The following is a 21,389-nucleotide window of genomic DNA, read 5'->3' as shown; positions in this document are numbered from 1 at the left end:
CACGAGAGGCTACTCTCCCCATGTAACTGCAGAGCGGTTACTAGATTAAGAATTCTTCAGTTTGATCTGCAATTCACTCTTTAGTGAGTCCTTGATAGAGTAGATGAACAGGCAAAAAAGGACAGATCAGTTTCATAATTCTGATCCAGTGAAATTCTTGCTGTTACAAATAGAGATAGATTGTGTTAACTCAGATCCTATAGGCAGAAGACAAATTAATTTACCTTCCAAATAAGTCATCCAAAAAGCTACAGTATGTGTTTGTGTTTCTTTTTTAAACAGCTTTAATTCTTATTGAAGTTGAAAGTTTAGAAAACTCACCTGTAACTTGAGTACAAAGACAGTGTTTGCTGTATAATGTGCAAATTCAGTGAGCTAATTAATATATATCATGTGATAAGAACAGTGCCTGAATTATGGGCCCAGTAAATATTCCAAGTTATGTGTATCATATTTTACAGTGTAGGATTTTCATGCTAATGACAACTCATGGTACAAACAGTAAGCACACTGACCAATTTCCAGGCATTTTTCTAAATCTACCTCAGGGATCTTATTCACTGATCACGAGAGTATAGTAGAAACAAGTAGTTTCTTGAAATGAAAATATGTTAATATGTTAACCTCCTATCCTGACCAGTCCAGGCCATGTGAACTAGTGAAAGAAGATCCCTAGAAGAGGTTTCCCTGACCTCATGGTCAATCGTGGATCTTCTCCTAATGTGTGGCCCATGGGGACGAAGAGGTAAAGTGAGATCTTCACTCTCAGCTTTTCCTTTTCCTTTCTTTTCCTTTCTCATCTCCAGTCTGCTACACTTTTTGGACAGGTGAGGTGTTCTGTGCTTTCAGTCTATTATATATCCGAGGTTGCCCAAGGCCTATGCCCCAACACCGCAGGTCTCCTCCACTTAAAACACGCTGCTGTATATTCTCCATGGATGCATGGTGTTTAGTAATAATTTTATAACAAAACTTTATTATATTTATTAAATAATACTTTTAAAGAGTGCTAGTTCTGAAAATCATGAAATTGTATATGTCTTTTAAATTTTCTGTCCAGGGGCAGGGAAGGTGGATCAGGGGTAGAGTGCTTGCCTTGCATACATGAGGCCCTGGGTTCGATTCCTCAGTACCACATAAGCAAAAAAGAAAAGAAAAAAATCTGGAAGTGGTGCTGTGGCTCAAGTGGTAGAGCACTAGCCTTGAGCTAAAGAGCTGAGGGACAGCGCCCAGGCCCAGAGTTCAGACCCCACAACCGGACCCAAAAAAAATAAAAATAAATAAATAAATTTTCTGTCCATTCTGAGGACAAAAATACTCATTTCTCATTGTTTTTTTCCAAATACAAGTGACAGAATTCTTTCTAGACAATGACAATTAAATTTAATCCAGTAGGTGGTTTGTGGCTAATAGTTTGATTTTTCTTCCCTTTATCGCTCAGATAGCCATTTTTATGTGACCTCCTCCCAAATAACTCATTTTTTCTTGTGTATATTCACTGTACAAAGTGTGGGATTTCATTATACTTTTTATACAGGAATATAACATACTTTGCTCACTTCTACATAACTTCTGAAGAAGCAAAGAACCATGTAACTCTTGAAAGATGATTTTGATTTAGAATTCTTCCTGAAGCAGACCTCTTCTAATCCTGTACACTCCCTTTACCATTCCAGCCACTCCTCAAGTTGTTGCTGCAATTTCATGCAGAAGATGGAGAAAAGTGAACGCCTGTTGTTTGTGGTCCTATCTCAAGTTGACCAGTTTTAATCATTTGAACTCTCAATTTTCCTTTCTCAGTGATGTCAATAATATGTGGATCAATTTCTAGATCTGTTATGAACCTCATTCTTCTGCACATTGACTTCTGGGCTTACAGTGATGCAGGGTGACCCAGAGTTCCCTAATGTAAAGTTTCTCAACCTCATCAGTACTGATGCTCAAGGCCAGCTCATAATGTTTTGTTTGGAAAGCTATGCTTGAATGATCAGGTGATTATCACCATCCCTGACTTCTATATAGGAGATGCCAGGAGCACCACTTGGATTCTAGGCATTACCAAATGTCCCCAGGGGATCCTGGTTATCATTGTATGAGAACTAGTAGGCAAGGAAATCCTTCTGTGGAACTAGCCAGTTCAGGAGGTATGGGTCTGAGTTGGGAGTCACCGTAGACACGGACTCAGCCCTTAGAAAGGAAGACTTTCACAGAGAGGCAATCTCTTAGTCTGGTTTCCACTGAGTCTTCGGTAGCTCAGGATGCATACTTGGTAGATTCACATTCTTGTTACCCTCAGGGTGAGGCATTGAGGTGAAGAGCAGCATCCGGGGAGGGAAGGAAAAGACAGGGGTCATACATGATCACAAATAGTAAGAGACACATTTAGGGAGTATATGTCAAAGATCACACATTGATAAATGAGAGAGATGTTTGATATGGGAGCCTTTGGCACAGAAAACTTCCATGATACCTCCAAAGTTCTACATCATTCCTTCCAACTATGTTCCCTGTGGGAACCAATAAAGTTAGAAGAATATTTTTTTCCTTTTTTAAAAAAATATTTTAATTATATTTAAGTAGTTGTACAAAGGAGTTGATATTTAACAAGGCAGATTATGAATTCAGTGCATCTCAATCAATGTCACCTCTCTAGCGTTCTCCCCCATCCATCCCCTGCCCACCTTTTCTCCCACAATTCTTAATTTTGTGAAATATACATTGAATTCTTGACTGCATTCTCCTCCTCTTCTCCTCTTCATTTGTCTACCCCTTTCCCACAAAATAATTAAGTTTGAGGATCATTAACCTGGAAAGACTCAGAGCAAGACATCAGTATATTTTTCTAGATGAAGAAACTTGAGTTACAGAGGGGCTAAGAGATTTGTTTAAGTGTCCACAGCAGGCAGGCCATGGTTACAATTATGGACCAGACAGTCTAGTTATAAAGCCTGCTCCATTCTCTGCCCACTCCTGTAACATTAGAAGCTAACACTGCAATTGAATGGACAATTAACTGGTCCCTGGGGTCTGTCTCCCTTCCCATCCCACAACCACACATAAAGCATGGGAAATGATTGGGAGGAGAAAGCATGATTTGGATATTTTGAAATTAGGGGGCCTACTGTGGGAAAATTTTTAATTAGTGAGAAGATAATAAGTACCGGGCTCTACAGTGGAGATTTTGCTGTTGTTCTTGTTGTGGTTGTTGTTGATAGTAGGATAATGTATTTATAAAGGGACCTTATGAATTTGGTTTTTTTTTCATAAAAGACATAGATGTGATTTATTCGTGTAAATGTTTTGGTACTCAAAAAACTACCCTTGTATTCTCCTCGCAACCTTTTCTTTGGTTGATTTTTCTTCTCTTTCTGAGTTGTAAGTTTAATGTTTCTTCCTTGGCACTAGGTACTAACTGCTTGCTTTTCCCTGGTTAGAGCTTTCTCTTTCTGATTGAGCAGAGCTCTGAGACTGCCCTGTCTCTAGTCCGCCATGTTGTATCATCTTCTTGCAACTTTTTAAAAACATCTTCTCATCACTGCCAGTGAATGTTTTTTTGTTATTATTTATCTTCTAGAAGAGTGAGACATTTCACATGAAGTAAAAGCTCCTACTAACAAGAATTTCACAGCAAAACAGCCGATTAATCTTTTATTAAAACAATCTGGAACATTACTATATGCCACCTCTATTCTGATATAGGAACTTGGTTGAAATCATGTTTTCCATGTGGTTCCTATATTAATCCGTATGCAGTAGGGTCTCGGGTTACTACTATAATTAGAACACTTGTCTGCTATTTTATCATATATTTTAGCTCAGACTTGGTATTTTGTTTGCTATAGTTCACTACCAAGGGGGAAAATTTAAGGGAGAAGCCTATATTTAAAATATCTGTGTAATTAGGAAAGGTGGAGTTAAATTGGTTTTCTTTGGAAATGAAATGAGCAGCTTGATCTTTCTTTTCCAGATAAAAGTTTTAGGGGATAAATTGTTAAGTGCCTTAGTGACAAAAATAAGTACTAGATGTATGTATTCCCTAAATAGTTGGACTGGAGAGAGATTTTACATAAAATTTCAAGTTACTCAAATGGCATATATCTGTACACAAATCTTTTTTACTGTAGTAAACTGTGTATGTGTCTGTCTGTCTGGCTGTGTTTATGTGTATGCACATACCCCAATACTACATTGTTATTTTGAACTATAAGAGAAAAATATAAGTATCTTCTGGTGCCTACATGCAATAAATCACTCTCAAGATAAACAAAATTTCTCTCTTTTATCTTTTATTCAGCATAAATGTTGGCTTCTTGGCATGTGAAGCACGGGGTCAAGGGCAGGCGTAGCCTTCTACCTCCAGTATGGATATGGTTGGTTATAGGCCTGAAAAGAAAAGAAAATTCCTTTGATGCTAAAATAGTTCTCATACAAGCAAGGAAATTAATTTACTGGAATTAAGGATTCATCTTCCTTTTAAAGAGAGAACCAGAGGAGAACCAATGTTGATGTGCGTGGTTTGACCTAAGAAACAGAATGAGACTTCTGTAGAACTCAGAAAACTCCCATACGAGACTGTGATCATTGGAATGCCTAGGAAATCACTGTTGTATTTTTCTTTTGTTTAAATTCTTTCAATTAATGAAAATTGTTCTTTCCTTTCTGAAAGAACAGTATAGAACAACATTGTCTAATCAGCTGTCAGTGGAGTTGATGAAATTGCCCATATCTATGCTGTCATTATGGGAGACACTCCCATTTTAAATGGCCTGTGACCAAGAAACTGAATTTTAAATGTTATTTTATTTAATCCATTTAAAGTTAAAGCCAGATAGGACTACCATCCTAGACAGTGCAGGTAGTCAGTGCATTATAATTCAGTTATTCATCTCTGGTTTCAAATAGTCCATTGCATTATCATTCCACATTATCTATATTTTGATTTGGAAAATGTAATAACTGTTACTATCATGGATACATGAAAATTACATTCAGATAATTTTGCTTTTTCCATCCTCAGTGCTACTGAGATAGGTGGATAAGTTAAATATGAGTGTTTTGTTATTTATGAAAGCCAATCTCTTCTGTATGATTCATCCCCATATTGTAAAGCATACATTATAGTTAGAGGATAGCACAAAAATGAAATACATGAGATAAAGGATAGCAATAGTTCGGGCACTTATTAAAATTAAAAGAGAACTTATTTAGTATGAAACGTTATTGCAATCCCTAATTTTCAAAGGTTTACCATATAGACACTGTGCTTTCCCAGTAACCTCCCTGTTCTTTGAATCTAGTTAACTTCCATTAGAACTTCAGCAGTAGAAGATTTAACTAGCTGCCTGTAGAGTAGACATAATACTTGACTTAGTATGGGAGTTGAACTACATGCCTAATATATTAAGAGAATTAAAAACAAGAGATCTACATACCGGCTGCCTTAGCATGTTCTGGTACCACTTTGTAGGGGCAACCACCTTAAGAGAAAGAGACATTAGAATGGATTTGATTTAATTTAATTTCATCTAACATACAAACTCACTAATGTGGTATGAATTACAGTCTCATTAAAACAGTTCTGTCAGTAGTGACAATCTGAGACTGTGAGTTCTATAAAAGAAAGCAGCTAAACCTGTAGCCAGTGCTGCTATGTGTCCAGTACCCTGTTGCATCTACCACACACACATTGTACATGTTTTCTCACCTGCTCTGAAACAACAATCATCTCCCCCACTTTCTAGATAAGGTTGTAAAGAGTTAAAGAAGTTATCCATTTGACTTATGTCATAAAAGTGATTATTATATTCAGTTCCACAGATCCTGCTCTTTGCAGAAAGAGCAACATATATAGCTGGTTCTCGGGTTGGTTAATCCAGGGGCAACTGAAGTGGTCACTTCAGTTGCTTTTAGGAATGATGCCATCAAGAACCTGGGTACTTTTCATTTTCCACATCCCTTCCAGGTCACGAGACAGCAGCCATAGCTTCAGACATCACATCCTCAAAAGAACAATCCAATCAAATAGTTGAGCAATATAACAATGAAATCTCCCTCAGTGTAATGCAATATGAAAATAGAGTTAAGCACTATTTCCTAGCATGTATCTCTGTATTTTTGTAATTAGAAGGTAAATGTTTCTCTAGTTGTTTTTTTTCTTTCCTAAGATACTTGGCTCAATCAGTATTCAGGGTCCATCGCAAATAATCACTGCCACCATTGTTGGCATGGAGGAATGCACATTCACTCCCTGAAGCAGTGGATGGAGCTCATCTCTCCTGAGCTCGTAGAAGACTATGTATGCTGGGATTTGTTCCAGCTCTGCCAGCCAGTAAGGAGTGTCGAGGAAAGCTGGTGGACAGCTGGCAATTATGGTTGCCAGAGCATTTGGATTGGACTTTTGTCATGGCATTAATACCATCTGGCCTTCTCTCATCAGCATTGATGAGTTTATTTTACCCCTTTGATGGATCCTAGATTCCTTAACCATGGGGAGTTAGAACATCTTTAAGGATGTTTTTGCCAGCACATGACATAGTACCTTCTCCGAGAGAGTGCTTGATAAATATTTCCTCGACTGACTAAATGTGGCATATGCCAATGGATTAGAAGCTTTCTTACCATTTCTTATTGACTCTAAATTCTTTAAAATCAAGTTCTTTGCTCAAGTATTGACACTCTCCCAGTAAAGTTATGTTTATTCATTCCAGAAAATGATTAAGAGGCCTTAATCACAAAGGTACTGGAATTAAAGTTACTGTGGGTGCTGTGTAATATAAACCCTGCAAAGACTGTTTACAATTTTGTGTGGGTGTAGGAGGAAAAAAGGATTCAAATATAAATATGAGTGGGACAGAAAACTTGATTTGAGTCCATTTTATGCATCTGCTAATGTTTTGAAGACTATGCAGTAGAATTTATCATCTTAAAGATTATGAAGTGAGAGAAATGACTTGTATATAAAGCTATCATGATTCTCTATTTGAAGCTCCATTATTAAATATTTCTTAGGAAGAATAATTACTTCAATAATTTTAAATTCAGTACATTATATACATATATCACATAGTTTTCTTTTAAAATATTTTATGTAGAATGAGATCAGAAGGCTGGATTTGGATTATGAATCTAGTGTGAAGTATAGAGCCAGAATTTCAAATCCTGATTTGTTTTACAATATAAACATTTTAGGTGTTTATCTTTCCCAATATAAAGATTTTTTCTTCTAAACTAACTTTATTTAGTTCAGAGTGAGTCTCATTTGTATTTCACTTCATCTACTATTATTACCCATGAAAGAACTTTCTTTTTCCTTTTTTTCTGCCAGTCCTGGGCTTTGAACTCAGGGCCTGGGCACTATCCTGAGCTTCTTTTGCTCAAGGCTAGTGCTCTACCACTTGAGCCACAGCACCACTTCCAGCTTTATCTGTTTATGTGGTGCTGAGGAATCAAACCCAGGGCTTCATGCATGCTAGGCAAGCACTCCACCACTGAGCCACATTCCCCGTCCGAACTTTCTTTTTTAAAAAATGTTTTGAGGTAGTATAAAAACTTAGTCCTGATTCACCTGTCAAAAGGCCTAATTATGAGTAATAGTAAACAGGTCCTACCTTATTCATGAATGTTCGTTTACAAAGTGTTCTCTACAGTGACATGAAATTTTAAGTTGAATTCAACACAAAGACATGAATGATTTTTAAAACATTTTATTGTCTGCTAAAGATAGTTATTTTTAGTTACAGAAATGGCTGAGTAAAGCAATTGTAGGCACAAATCATTGTGTTCTTGTGTTATTCCTAAAAGCAACTGAAGTATCCACTTCAGCTCTCTTTTTCCGATTTTTTAATCCTGAAAAAAAATAACAAAAGGAACAATTAAAATAATTTACAAACATTTTCTAATGAATACTTTATACCTTTTACCAAACACTTTTGGCTTCAGTTTTGTCAAAAACAATGTACAATCGAGTTTAAATCTATATTTCTGAAGTTTATTATCTGGTTGTCCTCAAATATTACATCCCTACCTATAGGACACATACAGCCTATTACCTGATAATACCAAAAGAAATGAAACTTTTCCTCAGGTATTTCATACCTGCTAGGCTCTGACTTCATGAGCTTATTTTGTTTTTTATAAAATAGCTCTGATAGTTTACCATTTATACTCTAATTTTAAACAGGAGGACACTAAATTTTCAAAAAGTAAGCTACTTTCTCAATGTCATCTTTTTATCAGCTTTAGCAAGCAAGGTATGAGCACATTTTCAAGTTTATGATGCTGAGTATTAATAAATATATAAATAAGTGTATGTTCTATATAAACAGAAAAAAACATACTTTACACTAGAATAATCAGTGATAGAAACCAGATTATTTGATCCAGTCCATTTTCAAAAATTGTATCTTCTACCTACATGTGCTCATAATTATGAAGACATATATTATAATCTGATTTAGTTACTTTCCCCATTTTTAAAGAGGGAAAACATCTGTAAATTTGAATTCACTTATAAAGTACAATCTCCTGGCAAAACCAGGACCAGATCCCAGATACACTGGCTCCCCACGCAGATCATTTCTGCTTTGTTCTCTTTGCTTCTCAGTAGCATTTACAATAATAATGGCATTTATCAATTTAGATTACATGTGGATACATAGAAATAGATTGAATGCTAAATTGTGGCAGCTTTTTGCTACAAACTGTTCTCTACAGAGTTATGATTCTTAGAGGGAAATCTGATAGTCAATTCAAGGTAATTAAACCTTTGAAATAAAAAAAACCCTGTGCTTCCTACTTGTTCCTTTTAAAATTAATGTATTTCAGTAAAAGCTATTCTGGTTGGGCTTCAATAATCATAGCATTTAAACTCACCCTAAAATCTGTGGTCTTAATTACCAAGCCATGGAAGCAAATGCATTTGTAATACAAAGCTCCACCACATGCTTGGACTAATAGCATCATGGGCCTGTGGTTAGCGCATCAGTAGGAACTACATGAGTTGTCTGAGAATTGACGACTGCTGGGCCCATGGTACAGGTCCATTTCCCAAGGTTTGTCTTTTAGTGGCTTGGAGGTATACTCACCACTTCTTCCCGCTTGGTCTTGTCTGTAGCTGGCCAAGCTTCCAGAGGCAGATCAGGAAGAATGGGGGGCAGGGGCTGCATGGGGAACATCGGAGGCAGAGGTGGCTGTGGCGCCAGGGGCTGCATGGGGTGCAGAGGCTGCTGGGACTGGATGGGCTGGTGAGCCTGGGGCTGAACGGGCTGGGGCTGGTAGGGCTGCTGGAAGGGCTGCTGGGCGGATGGAGGGAGGTTTGGCTGGTGGTGTTGGGTTGGAGTCATGGAGTGGTGGCCAGGAACTGGCATCATTGGCTGCTGGGGGACCACGGGCTGTTGAGCTGGCACCGCGGGGAGGTGGTGATGAGGCTGAAGGGTGTGACTTGGGGGATGCTGTTGAGACAGCACGGGGATGATTTGGTGGTGCAGCCATCCACCCATGGGTTCGTAACCATAGGAAGGATACTGGTGAGAAACAGAGAGTCAGGTTTACCATTGGCTCAGTTGACTTCCAACTGGAGAAGTAGCAGTGTTTGTCATTTATGACCATATGAATATTTTAGTCATTTTTCTCCTTTGCAGGAATTTCTAACGGTGTACACAGATATCTTTTTACAAACTAAAATCCCCAATAGTGTCTGTCAGTGGAGTAGATATGCTATTTCACTATTTAATAAGGGAAATAAAATGCATACCGACTATCTTAAGGGGGTAAAGAAGAAAACATCTACATACCGGCTGCCTTATCATGCTTTGATACCACTTCAAAGGGGTAAGCACCTTAAGAGAAAGAGACATTAGGATGCGTTTGATTTAATTTAGCTTCATATAAACTAAATACTAAACTCACTAATGCAGTATGAAATATAGACTCACTAATGCAGTCCTGTCAGTATTGATAGCCTGAGAATGTGACTTCTACAAAAGAAAGAAGAAGGTAAACAGTCGTTTGGTGCTTCTTCTGTGTCAGGTGCCATGTTACATCCATCACACACATGTTTGGTTTTTTTCCACCAGCTCCGAGGCAAGTACCATCATCATCACATTTATAGACAAGGTCATAAAGACTTACAGAAGGTCATTAATTGGATTCAAGTTACAAAAATGGTAATAATGTTCCATTCCACAGTTCCTGCTCTCCAACGCAAGAGCAAAACAAACAAGCAAGACTTATGACATACTCATGTGATGTAATATTCATGTATTTTGTTTAAATCTCATGTCGCCATGGAGAAAAGAAGTCAGGAGCACTGCCCCTCCTTCTTAAGGCACATATTTTCATCCGCGAGTAGGTCAACTGTTTAAAGGTTTAACAAAAAGCTTGCCTCAATTTCTTAACTAACATTTTTCTTTGGCTTGTCTGCACAGAGAGGCTCACAGATTGTTACCTGAACCTGTGAGAACAATACATTTCATCCCTCTCTGAACAGTATGTACTTATTTAAGCTCAGGTATAGGCCTCCTTCCCACCAGTACAGCATTTTATTAGTGCAACAAAAAAGTGAGTAACCTTGCTCAAGTTAAACATGACACCGCACTTTTTGTGTCTATTAACTCTATTACTCTCCAAATATCACTTTGTTTTTGAATGTGATTATACTTCTTTCCCTTCTCCATCAGAGGAAAACAAAGTCTCCAGAGAGAGAAAACAGTTTTCCCAAGGTCCTGTAAGTTGGTCTGGGGTTGAGGAATACCTCAAACCTGATTTCCAGAACTCAAGCTTGCCACCGCTCTGCAGTCTCTCATAGACCATTTGTCACTAATTTTTCAGCAAAGCTGAAGAAGGACACACATAGAGTATTAGCATCTTAGAATCAAGAATATTCCAGCTAGAAGGAATCTTAACATCTTAACTAGGCTAGGATTATAACAAGGCTATTCAAGCCAAGTTCACTTTCTCCCCCTACCATAGAGCCTCCCCTGAATGGTAGTTCATGGTAGATAAATTTGTAGTCATATTTAGGAGTAGAGACTGAGTCAGAGTGGCCAGGAAGGAAGGTTCCAGCCTTGAGGCCATATGCCAGGGCTTAAATTAGGAAGCTAGTGGTGGGCACTGAGCAAATGTGACCATTTGAGAAACATTTTGAATGAGAACTCAACACAACTACTCTTTAAAGTGCTCAGGGCATTTTTAACTCAAACAATGGTCAAAATTAGTAAATAGAAAAGTTACCTCATAGCTGAAGTTGATATAACCAGGGTGCCCAGGATGAGGTGGTAGCTTTTATAGAAAAGAGGAAAGGAAAATATGAGAAAGGGAGGGAGAAAAGAAGATGGAGAAAGAAAAAAGAGAGGAAGAGAAAGGAAGAGATTAAGTCAATATGCAATTGTTCACATTAAGGGAGAGTAAAACTACTTGTTTTTTAAAAAAAAATCTATATAGTGCAGAATATATTTGAGATCTACTTCTTATTTGAATGCTTTGTGGAAGAAGCCTTCTTATTTTAAAGAGGCCCCAAAGCTAAATGAATTGCCCAGGAGTTATAGTTTCTTAATGGAAGACCTAGAAACAGAAACAGGCATATATTTATTCTCCAGTGATCTACAGACAAGCCCATGTACCCCATGTTGACAAGGACTTCTACCCTATTCCTCCCCCCCCCACCACCCAGTCTGCTTTTTGGTGAAATTCTACCAGGTTGGGAGAGAGGTATGTTTCTATCACCCAACTAAAAATAACAACAAGAAAAGAACTGTTTTACAAAGAATCCCTTGTAAATCAGCTGGTTGTATGCTTCAATATCAAAGGGATTCCTCATTATTACCATGCAAAGTAAATAAATAAATGACACATCAACACTAACAAAAGGAATAGTTGGATGGGAAATATTGGCAAATATGACAACAAGAAGGGTACAGCAAAATGGAAACATCCTAAATCCCTCCCTTCAACAATCAAAGTTCATTTATGAAATCTAAGACCAACCTATTGTATTATGCTTGTCAACAGTCTGTGGAAGAAAATGTAAACATTCACAACAAAAAGCAACCTAACTATCTCAACCAGGACTGTCGGTGTTTTCCACAATTGACCTATGTCTGCTTTGTGGAATTCTGAGTGACTCTGAGATGCAGGAGATGAAGCAGACAGAGCAGCAAGCAGAAAAATCTCCCTCTATTCTATCCTTTAAAAATGCTTGTATTTTATGAGGATTTACTCATTCTTACTTGAGTGTTAATTATTTTAGTCAGGTAATACCATTCCTGTGCTATCTAGATCCAAGCCCTCTGAGAGTAGGGGTGTTAGATTGAGGAGTGGAAAAAATAGCTGAATTTGTAACGCAGGGGTCCCTCCTGGGACTAGGAATTACCACAATGCAGGGTTTCAGGAAGGCAGAGCACAGAATCTTGGTCTTATGGGTGACAGAGGAAGAGAAGAGGCAGGTGCACAAGCTCACTGGCTTCTGGTTGTATCAACTGCTCTTTATGCCACTGAAAAGCATTGGCAGCATGTGACCTTAGCTCTCTGTTCCATGTACCAGTGTCTAGAGAGTAGGTCAGGCTTCCTAGTCTTTGATACATTTGAATGTAAAATACATTGATAAACATTTGGTATAAGGCAGGATTCCAAGCAGCTACACTAAAATCTTAGCAGATGCACCAAATGGTTGGGAACTCTGAGAACCAAAGGATTCAGGAAGGGAAGTCCTAATGTAGAAATCTTACCTCCTGAAGGGAAATAGCAGTGGCATTCCAAGGACAAGAAGAGATTTGGAAACTTGAGAGAAATTGGGTTTGAGAATTTTTTTTGTAGGATTTGCCTAAGGCTACCTAGACACTTGTTCTGAAAACCTTTCATAGATCCCTTCAGAAGAGGTGGGAAGTATATTTATAAGCTAATTGCTTTAGCAGAATCGCTTTGTTACCCTTGTACTTGTTCAAGTGCAGAGTACTGGGCCCCACTCCCACTGTACTGAATGAGAATCTCTGGTGGAGACATTTGAGAGTTTGCCTTGTTTCTTTTAAGCTCTTGGGTTTCTTTAACACAGAGATCTGAGTATATGTGATCTTCACTGTTTTGAACTCTGAAATTTGCCAACTATGTGGCAGATTTCATTTCCATGCATGTGAAATTAGACATAGATTTTAGTGACAAGAGCTTTTCTACTCACGGGCATAGCAAAAGCTGCTCCCAAGAGGCAGGCAAACAAAATCCAGGTCCCCATTTCTGGATGGTTCTGAAATGTAAGTCAACATTGGGTTTTCTTATCACTTCTTAAAAATGCATAAAGTTAATGTACCATGCAATATATATCATCTACACTAGCATGCTACTAGTAAAGAAGTTGGGTTCATTCTTTGTGAAATGACCTCATTGACAAGCGATTCCTAGTTCTTAGCCCATACCACAGAATACAGTCACAATAGTGATAAAGATGATTTTAAATTAGGCTGAAAACTAAACAAGTCACAGGGCCATGAATAATGTATGATTACATGATCCTGCATACTATTTCCCTGAGCCTATACAGGCTGCAGAGTCATATAAACTAAATTATAATTCATGATTAAAATAATATAGTTAATTCTAAAAGTTGGGAAGATCATCAAAATGCATAATATTTTATACTCTTATTGCAGGAAGATACATAAATCTACTTATACAACTCACCTGAACATTATTAATGCCAAAAGTACAGACTAATAGTTTGAGAGAAGATATGTCATTTATGAAAACCATCAAGAAGAGACTAAGATTTAGTTCTAGATAGTCCTATCTATACAGCTTTCTACACTTTTGAATGCCAGATATGCAGCAAAAGATGTAGTTGAACCAAAGGAAGAGGACAATGCTAATATGCTCTAATGAATTTTGAATGATTAAGATTCCATCTTTAATCCATGGCATCTTCTTTTTGTTTGACACTGCACTGTAAGTTTTGAAATAAGGCCTTTGGGACATGAAGTGGAAAGGCCATCTTAAAATATGAAGGGACTGATTTTGAATTTATATAGAAAGTAGATATCATGTCTGATGATGTCAGTTTTCTGACTCCTACCCCTGTTTATTTTTATAACTATATTAATAAGAGAAAAACATATTGTACTTGGTTCCATTTGATGTAATTAATTTTTTTCAAAGAAATGGATCACAGCCTGTAAAAGCATTATTTTTATCTTAATTCATAAGCAAGCAAAAAAATATTTTTCTGTGAAATTTCTCATCCAAAGAGCTTTTGAGCTTTGGAAGTAAACTTTCACCAAGACTTTACTGCATTCAAAATTAAATAATGCATTTGTGTACTCATAATTTAATTATGAGCCAACTGAAGAAGTAACTATGTTCATGACCTAAAGTATTAGAAATGCAAGATACACTTGTAACTAAGATTTAAACATACAATGCAGAGAAAGAAGCAAGCATAACACAAAGGATACCATGAATCAGATCCACATACCTTTGAATGTATTCTGAGTGAATCTCTCTGATACTCAGGGATGCTTGATCCGATGGTTTGCATCCAACTGCAAGCCCAATTTATATCGTTCATGGCATCTAGAACAACCAATCAGGTTACTGGAGGAAAAAAATGTGTTGAGTATAACTAAAAATCCCTGTATCATGATTTTTTTAGATGCTGTGATCAACCTTAAGGGTGTATGTTGTGATTACTGCATATAGAGTCTTTCATTACGGGCAATAACAGGTTTCGTTGGAAAAAAATCCATCAGGCTGTTTTGAAGTCAGCAAATCGCTTGACTAAATGTGCTGATGTATTCATATTTATTTTTAAGAAGCAGTATGCCATTGTCTATTTCACAGTTTGAGCAAACAACATTGTCCCCCACCCCCCACCCCAAAAAAATTGAGTTTCTCTGGTACTCAAAATGGCCACTAGGGATCTCCAGTCTTTTGACATCAGGATACATGAATTCAACCTTCTGGTAAAAAGTAAAAATTTCCCCCAGTATGCTTCTATGGGATCGTAAGTTCGTGATCCTCAGTGCTCTTTCTCTGCTTCTATTAAAGGTATTTTCTCTTTCTCTTATGGTTCTTCCTGTATTACCACTCTGATATCCACCAAAAGAGAGGACAAAGGCCTTTTTTCTTAGCAGCATCCTGAAACCCATCTGTCTTCCAGGCAACCAGGGCTTTAAGGTTATTACAGTAACAAAACTTATAGTGATGATTTGAAAGACAAGGCAAGGGACATAGAACATATCAGACAGCACAACTGAAAGTGTATATGGATCCTTACAGACAAATACATCACAAATATATGATGTTGCCATAGCTCCCCTATTCCAACAGAGCACCTAGGCCTCTTAGCCTACACCAGTCCCACTTTCTCATATTGGCAAACACAAATTCCTCTCCCTTTCTTTTCCAGAGCCTATTAACTGTCTCTTTGGTTGCATTGATGTTGTATTTTAGCAGCTTTTCTTTTGCTTAAGCAACATCAACCAAATTCATTCTCCATCTAAGAGACCTCTATTTTAGCTCTTAAATTCAGATATATTTTACCTTTCCAGGTCAATAAAAAAAGGTACATTTATCCTTTAATCTAGAATGTGATCAGTAGTAAAGAAAATCTATAAGTAGCAATGGGAAGTATCAGGAAGTAAGTTGTCCACAAATATTAAAATCACTGAAGTGAATGCTAAATGTATATCCAGACACAATTGGTGTTATAGCTGGATTTCTTTCATATTTAAGCAGCATTTATAAAGTTTGGACATACGTATATAATTTTTCTATGGATTCTCCACATTGAATAAAATTCAAGGAGAATCTGTTCAGGAAAGTGTGTAATATGTAGAATTGAGAAGAGGTAAAACTTCTATTCGCTTGGGTCCTGACCCCTGCTTCAACAAGAGTTGAGGGAACATAAGTTACTTAGCTAGTCTGAGCTTCAATTCCCCACCTATACGTGGAGGTAATAGTAGAACTACCTGAAGGGTTCAGTGTGAAGACAAAACAAGCGAAATCTCTGAGGAACGTGGGACTTAACTTTTGCCTGCCCCGCTTCTGTCACTTGGCAAATGGTAAATGCTCCAACAATGCTAAGAACTGAGATCTAAGATGACCAACTTCCATAACTAGGCATAGAAACAGTGTCCGTTAACAGATGAATGGATTAAAAAGGTGGCAAATGTACACAATGGAGAATTATTCAGCCATAAGGATGAATGAAATTCTGTCATTTGTAGCAAAAAGGATGGAAGTCAAGGACTTGTGGTAAGTAAAATAATTTACACTCAGAAAAACAAATGTCCCACATTCTCTCTCACATGTAGATGCTTAAAAACAATCCCATTTGAATGTACAATAGTGATTACTAGAGTCTGAAAAGGGTGGAAGGGAGGAATACGTGGAGACTGGGTAACACATACCAAAATAGATTTAAATAGGGGCTCAAATGCCGGTGTTTCACAACATAGTGTGATTATTACAGTTCATATTAACTGAATTCTTTATTAAGATCTAGAAGAGGGGAGCACAAAGGCCACAGCGTGACAATAAGAAGGAAATGCTAGCTCTCCTCACTTGATCTGTGTGTAATATATTTTTACTGTTCTTTTATTTTTTCCATGGTACAAAGATTTGAACTTAGAGCTTCACACTTGCTAAGCTGGTGACCAACCATTGAACCATGCCTGCAGCTTAATGGATGCTGTATTCTTATGTTGAAATATCATGTTCTACCCTAATAATAGGTACAATAGTACATGTTAGGCAAAAAAGTTAATGTTTTAGGGCCAAAATTAACCTTTCCATGGATTTTTTCCTGTGACTAACTATTTAATGTATTAACTGACTTTATAAAAGAAAACTGAATTTACTAGATCAAGTACTTATGTTATACAGAGGCTATAACATTTCTAACATTGTCTGTATAATTGTTAAGACTTTTGAAGTTAACTATTTTTCTCTTCTTTTTAAATCACAACTTAAAAACAAAATTTTAAGCACAAAGTATTTTCATATGGTTAAATCTCTGGGATAAATGTAATGGCTCCAAAATGTCTTTAATTATTTATGCATCTGTTTGAAAATTCCATGTGTTAGATACCTATGAATCCCAGACTATTCATATTATTACAATGGGGGACAAATGGTATGTGTATCTCTTACTGCTTCTAAAAGCTATCCTCCAAAATGATAAGTAAATAAACACCCTTTTGAATTATAATTGTGTTCCTAGGCCAAAGTTTTGTAGCTGTTATCTTTGTATTGATTTGCAGTCCATCACATTGGTCTGTTCCCAGGATGCTTAGGCTAGCAACTTCTCCCCTTCCAATGTGTTGTTTTTAATACTGAGAAACCATAGGCCCAAGCTTGTTAGAAGGATGTATCAACTTAAAGTAGAAGAATGCTCTAAGTCACTGCGGCCTGTTCCCAGGGGCTCACCCGTGAGAAAAGCACAAGACATTCAGTTTTCTAGCATTGGATTTTAACTTCTGGGAGAATATTTTTTTTGGTTTTGGCTATGTTCCCTGGCTTGCTTCCTAGATATCAGCAGCTTTTGGAGTAGCAAAGTAAGATGTCAGATACTAAGAGTTCTAAAGTCTTACCAGTTGTAGGAGCTCAACTCTTGAGACTTCCATTAAAGCCTGCTCAGAATTTATCCAATATGCTGGAACAATTTCAGAAGTAAATATTCTTGAGTAAGTGGAGCCAAAGTCACTTTTATGTTTCTTCTATAGATACTTATTCAAAGGAAAATGTCATTCTCTAGCTGCTTTGGGGGGAAATTTTGGCACTTCATCACTAATGGGTTCTGATAAACATTTGGATCTTGGCCACATGACAAGCCTTAGAAGTCAGATTTCATGTCCTTTTTTTCCAGCTTGCTGTGGCTTTAAAAAAAATATTGTCACGGTGATGTACAGAGTGGTTACAGTTACCTAAGTAAGGTAGTGAGTATATTTCTTGTCGAACTTGTTACTCCCTCCCTCATCTTTCTCCCTTTCCCATCCCCCACCCAAGTTGTACAGATCATTTCCAATATATTGCCTTGTGAGTACCATGGTTGCATTGGCTTCCCCTTTGTCCTTTGTCTCACCATTAGATTTCATGTCTTATATAGTCTGTATTAGATAACTAATTGCTGAAAATTAGGAAAATTGGCCGTATCATTCTGAAAATATAGAAAATTATCCTCATTAGAAAATCTAGCATAATTTGGATGGGTTCATAGCTAATAGCTAAAAGGGATAGGAAAAATTTTCCTTTGCTCTCTTTCCTACTTCTCTCCATTTAGGCAGATAATTACCAAAACATTATCTAAAGGATTCATTTCTGAAATATCCTGGGTAGCCAAGATTTTATAACTTTTTAATAATCCACAAATCCAATCAATGCAGGGGGAAAGTACAAGAAACTTGGGACATAATAGTTCTCATTTCTGCTATGAGAGTATTGATCAAGTTATAGTGTCATAGATTCTGGGTTTAGTTAATGTTCCTTCTTGCGGGGAATATTTTAAAAAGTGAGAAGGCCTTTTTAGATCATAAGTAGATAATATCTTAATAATATAAGCATTCACAGGAAGAATTCGTACAGCTTGTAATTTGAAAGGTCTGTAGGCATCTGTTAAATATCTGGTAGTGCAACTTTCAATAAGAGAAATTATATGCAGATGCACTGTGTGTTGTTTGGGTTATAATTAACTGGTAACTGTCGGGAGTGAAATGTTACATCTGTGTTAACAGAGGTAACACAGTAATGTTTGTTTTTATATTACTATGTTAAGCACTTTTATTTCTGTTTATTGGACAAAATACACCAAAGTAAGTTGTACTTTCCTACTAGGGCTCAACACACATACACAGACCTGTAGATTTTTAAAGAAAGGCGATATGCCAAGGTAGAGAAAACTTGATCTTTCTCAGAGGACAGGCTAAGTCAGAATGGTGGTTAGGCCTTTAGCCCAGAATGCCTGATCTTAGCTAATGTATTTGACTCTTGTGCATAAGAAATCCACAGTAGAGACACACTATTAATGTTATCTAGCATTTATATTTATGTTATGCTTATTGTTTTTCAAATAGGTTCTTGTATTTTTTTTTACCGTGGCTGGCCTGGACTATGATCCTTCTATTTATGCCTCCTACTTAGTGAGGACAAGAGGTATATGCCACTATGCCCACCTTATTGATTGAGACAAGGCTTCACTGAACTAGAAATCCACATTTCCCAATCTGTGTTCTAGTAGTTGGGATTATAGGTATATACCACCATACCTGGCTCAGTATGTGTTTTGACTCTTAAATATTATTTCTAATATTAACAGTGACAATATGAGTAGTTTCTAAAGGAGGAAATTGCTCAACAGACAAACAGTTGTAATACATTTGATTTATGGGATTTTCTTCTATTGTTCCTGGAAAGACAAATCCTATATTGTCTCACACTTAAGTTTCATATATTTCATTTTCATCTCTTGAGGAACTGCCTACAAGAGCATGAATATAAAATATCAGAATAGTATTTTCAAATGATCTTGTCACACAACACTTCTCACTGTGTGATCATTGCAGCTATTATTTCTCTTAAGGGCCCTCTGACATGGACACAGGCCCAAGTGTGGTTCCAACTGGTAATCTCTTCAACACTTCCTTAAAATATAGAAAATTCAGTGATAGCAGTTAAGCACTATATCCAAATCTCTATTTTAAAAATTAGGATGACAAGATGATCATTATTTCTGTGCCACTACTGGGGCTTGAACTCAGAGTATGAGCACTATCCCTTAGCATTTTTGCTGAAGGCTGATGCTCTACCACTTGAGCCACATCACTGCTTCTGGTTCTCTGGTGGTTCCAAGGAAATAAAAGTCTCCTGGACTGGCCTGCCAAGGCTGGCTTCACTGGGATAACAGGCACCTGAAGATTGCTTGATACATCATCTTAATCTCATTTTGCTCTTAGCATCATCTTTCTCTGTGAAGTCTGTTTGCAATAGCATCCTCTACCTCTACAGAATTCTTTTTTATATATTTTCAGTTCTTTTTAATAAATTTTTATTGTAAAAATACTGTACAGAGGGGTTACAGGTACATGAGTAAGGTAATGAGTACATTTCTTATCCAGCATTGTTGCCTCCTCCTTTGGTTTTCCCCTACCATCCCTTCCTTCCCCACCTCCCCAACTACTAGTACCTCCCACCCCACCAAAGTTGTAAAATTCATTTTCAACACAGTGTCTTGTACATCTCATTGTTACAATGGGTCAACCTGTATCCCTATTTAAGCATTTTGTATTTTTTCCGTTCTCCTCCCCAAATTAGAAAAATGTATAGACAAGATGCAGAGCACTGGAATCAAATACAGTGAAAACAGGGGTTATACCATGGGGGAGGAACATATCAAAGAAACAAAAATATCACATAGTACATTATAACCGTATAAGATGATGTTAAATGGTTTTTTTCCTTGCTTGCTATTGTTTTTAATGTATTTATAATGTACATCTACAGAATTCTTAACTCAGTAAAATAAAATACTTATCAAGTATCTGTGATGCCCAAGGCCTTAGAAACATGGCTTGATATCTATACTATAAATTAATATTCTGCCACACAAAGGAATGAAGTAATAATACATGCTGAGACACAGAAGACCCTTGAAAACTGCACTAAGGAAAAGAAAGCAAGCATCGATGAACATGTATTATTCTGCTTATGGGAGGTACTCAGAATAGCAAGTCCATAAGAAAAATATATGTATTATTCCTAGTGGCTACAAAAGGGTTGAATAAGTGAGTGACTAAAGGGCATGGAGTTTCTTTTGGGGAAACATAGAAGTACTAAAAATGCTCTATAATAATATTTAAAAATCAATCCTGTTTAATGAAAGACCTATGCAAAGTACTGTAATAATTTTATTTTTATTTATAATTTATATCATATACATTGGCTGTTTGGAATGTGCAGTTGAGAGGCTTTAAACATGTTTAATAACTTTACAAAGCTGGCAAGTATCATCATACTCTAATTCTGAAACAGGTTCATTATTTGAAAAGAAATCCCACAGCCATTAGCAGTCACACCCTATTTCCCCTCTCCCTCACCCCAGACAACCACCAGTCTACTTTCTGTCTCTTTCTACTTGCCTGTTCAGAATATTTCATATGGCGTCAATATGTCATGTGGTTAGAAAACAGACCTCTCCGAATATCTAGCAGTCCTGGCATTTGGGGGTAGATAATTCCTTGCTGTGGGATTTTGAGAAACATTCCTGGCCTCTCCCCTCTAAATGTCAGAAGAAACACACACCTCAAAAAATATGGCAGATGGGGCTGGGAAGGTGGCTCAGTGGTAGAGCTCTTGCCTTGCATGCATGAGGCCCTGGGTTCGATTCCTCAGCACCACATAAGCAAAAAGAAAAA

At 37.1% G+C, this 21,389-nt stretch overlaps 2 protein-coding genes across 5 annotated transcripts in view; one reads left to right on the top strand and one right to left on the bottom strand.

Annotated features, from left to right (window-relative positions):
* Positions 1-21,389, top strand: part of Arhgap6 (Rho GTPase activating protein 6) — a 439,497-nt gene that overhangs the window by 307,885 nt on the left and 110,223 nt on the right. The gene's annotated exons all lie outside the window — the stretch shown is intronic.
* Amelx (amelogenin, X-linked) lies at positions 7,697-14,503 on the bottom strand. Of its 4 annotated transcripts, XM_013032156.1 has the most exons (7): positions 14,456-14,500; positions 13,169-13,234; positions 11,230-11,277; positions 9,933-9,974; positions 9,792-9,836; positions 9,084-9,521; positions 7,700-7,845 (listed from the first exon to the last, which is right to left on the bottom strand). In XM_013032156.1, exons 2-7 carry the CDS (start codon positions 13,220-13,222, stop codon positions 7,840-7,842), a joined length of 633 nt encoding a protein of 210 aa, XP_012887610.1. In that variant the 5' UTR covers positions 13,223-13,234; positions 14,456-14,500; the 3' UTR covers positions 7,700-7,839. The 4 variants fall into 4 exon arrangements, with proteins under 4 accessions (XP_012887611.1, XP_012887614.1, XP_012887610.1 ...); XM_013032157.1 differs by lacking the exon at positions 9,933-9,974 and having other exon boundaries at positions 7,697-7,845; positions 14,456-14,503; XM_013032160.1 differs by lacking the exon at positions 9,933-9,974 and having other exon boundaries at positions 7,697-7,845; positions 9,084-9,449; positions 14,456-14,503.

This window comes from Dipodomys ordii, unplaced genomic scaffold (assembly GCF_000151885.1).
Source record: "Dipodomys ordii isolate 6190 unplaced genomic scaffold, Dord_2.0 Scaffold150, whole genome shotgun sequence".
NCBI lineage: Eukaryota > Metazoa > Chordata > Mammalia > Rodentia > Heteromyidae > Dipodomys > Dipodomys ordii.
Note: the sequence above shows the minus strand (reverse complement) of the source record. Positions and strands in the feature narration are given on the sequence as shown.

Bases quoted from the DNA above. Each gene is read 5' to 3' on its own strand.
- Amelx (XM_013032156.1), bottom strand. From the start codon at position 13,222: ATGGGGACCTGGATTTTGTTTGCCTGCCTCTTGGGAGCAGCTTTTGCT. The intron at 9,837-9,932 runs GTGAGTCTATAT...CTTTCTCTTAAG, and splicing joins ATACTGACAGGACTGCATTA to GTGCTTACCCCTTTGAAGTG. The intron at 9,522-9,791 runs GTATGTAGATGT...GTTTCTCACCAG, and splicing joins AAAGCATGATAAGGCAGCCG to TATCCTTCCTATGGTTACGA.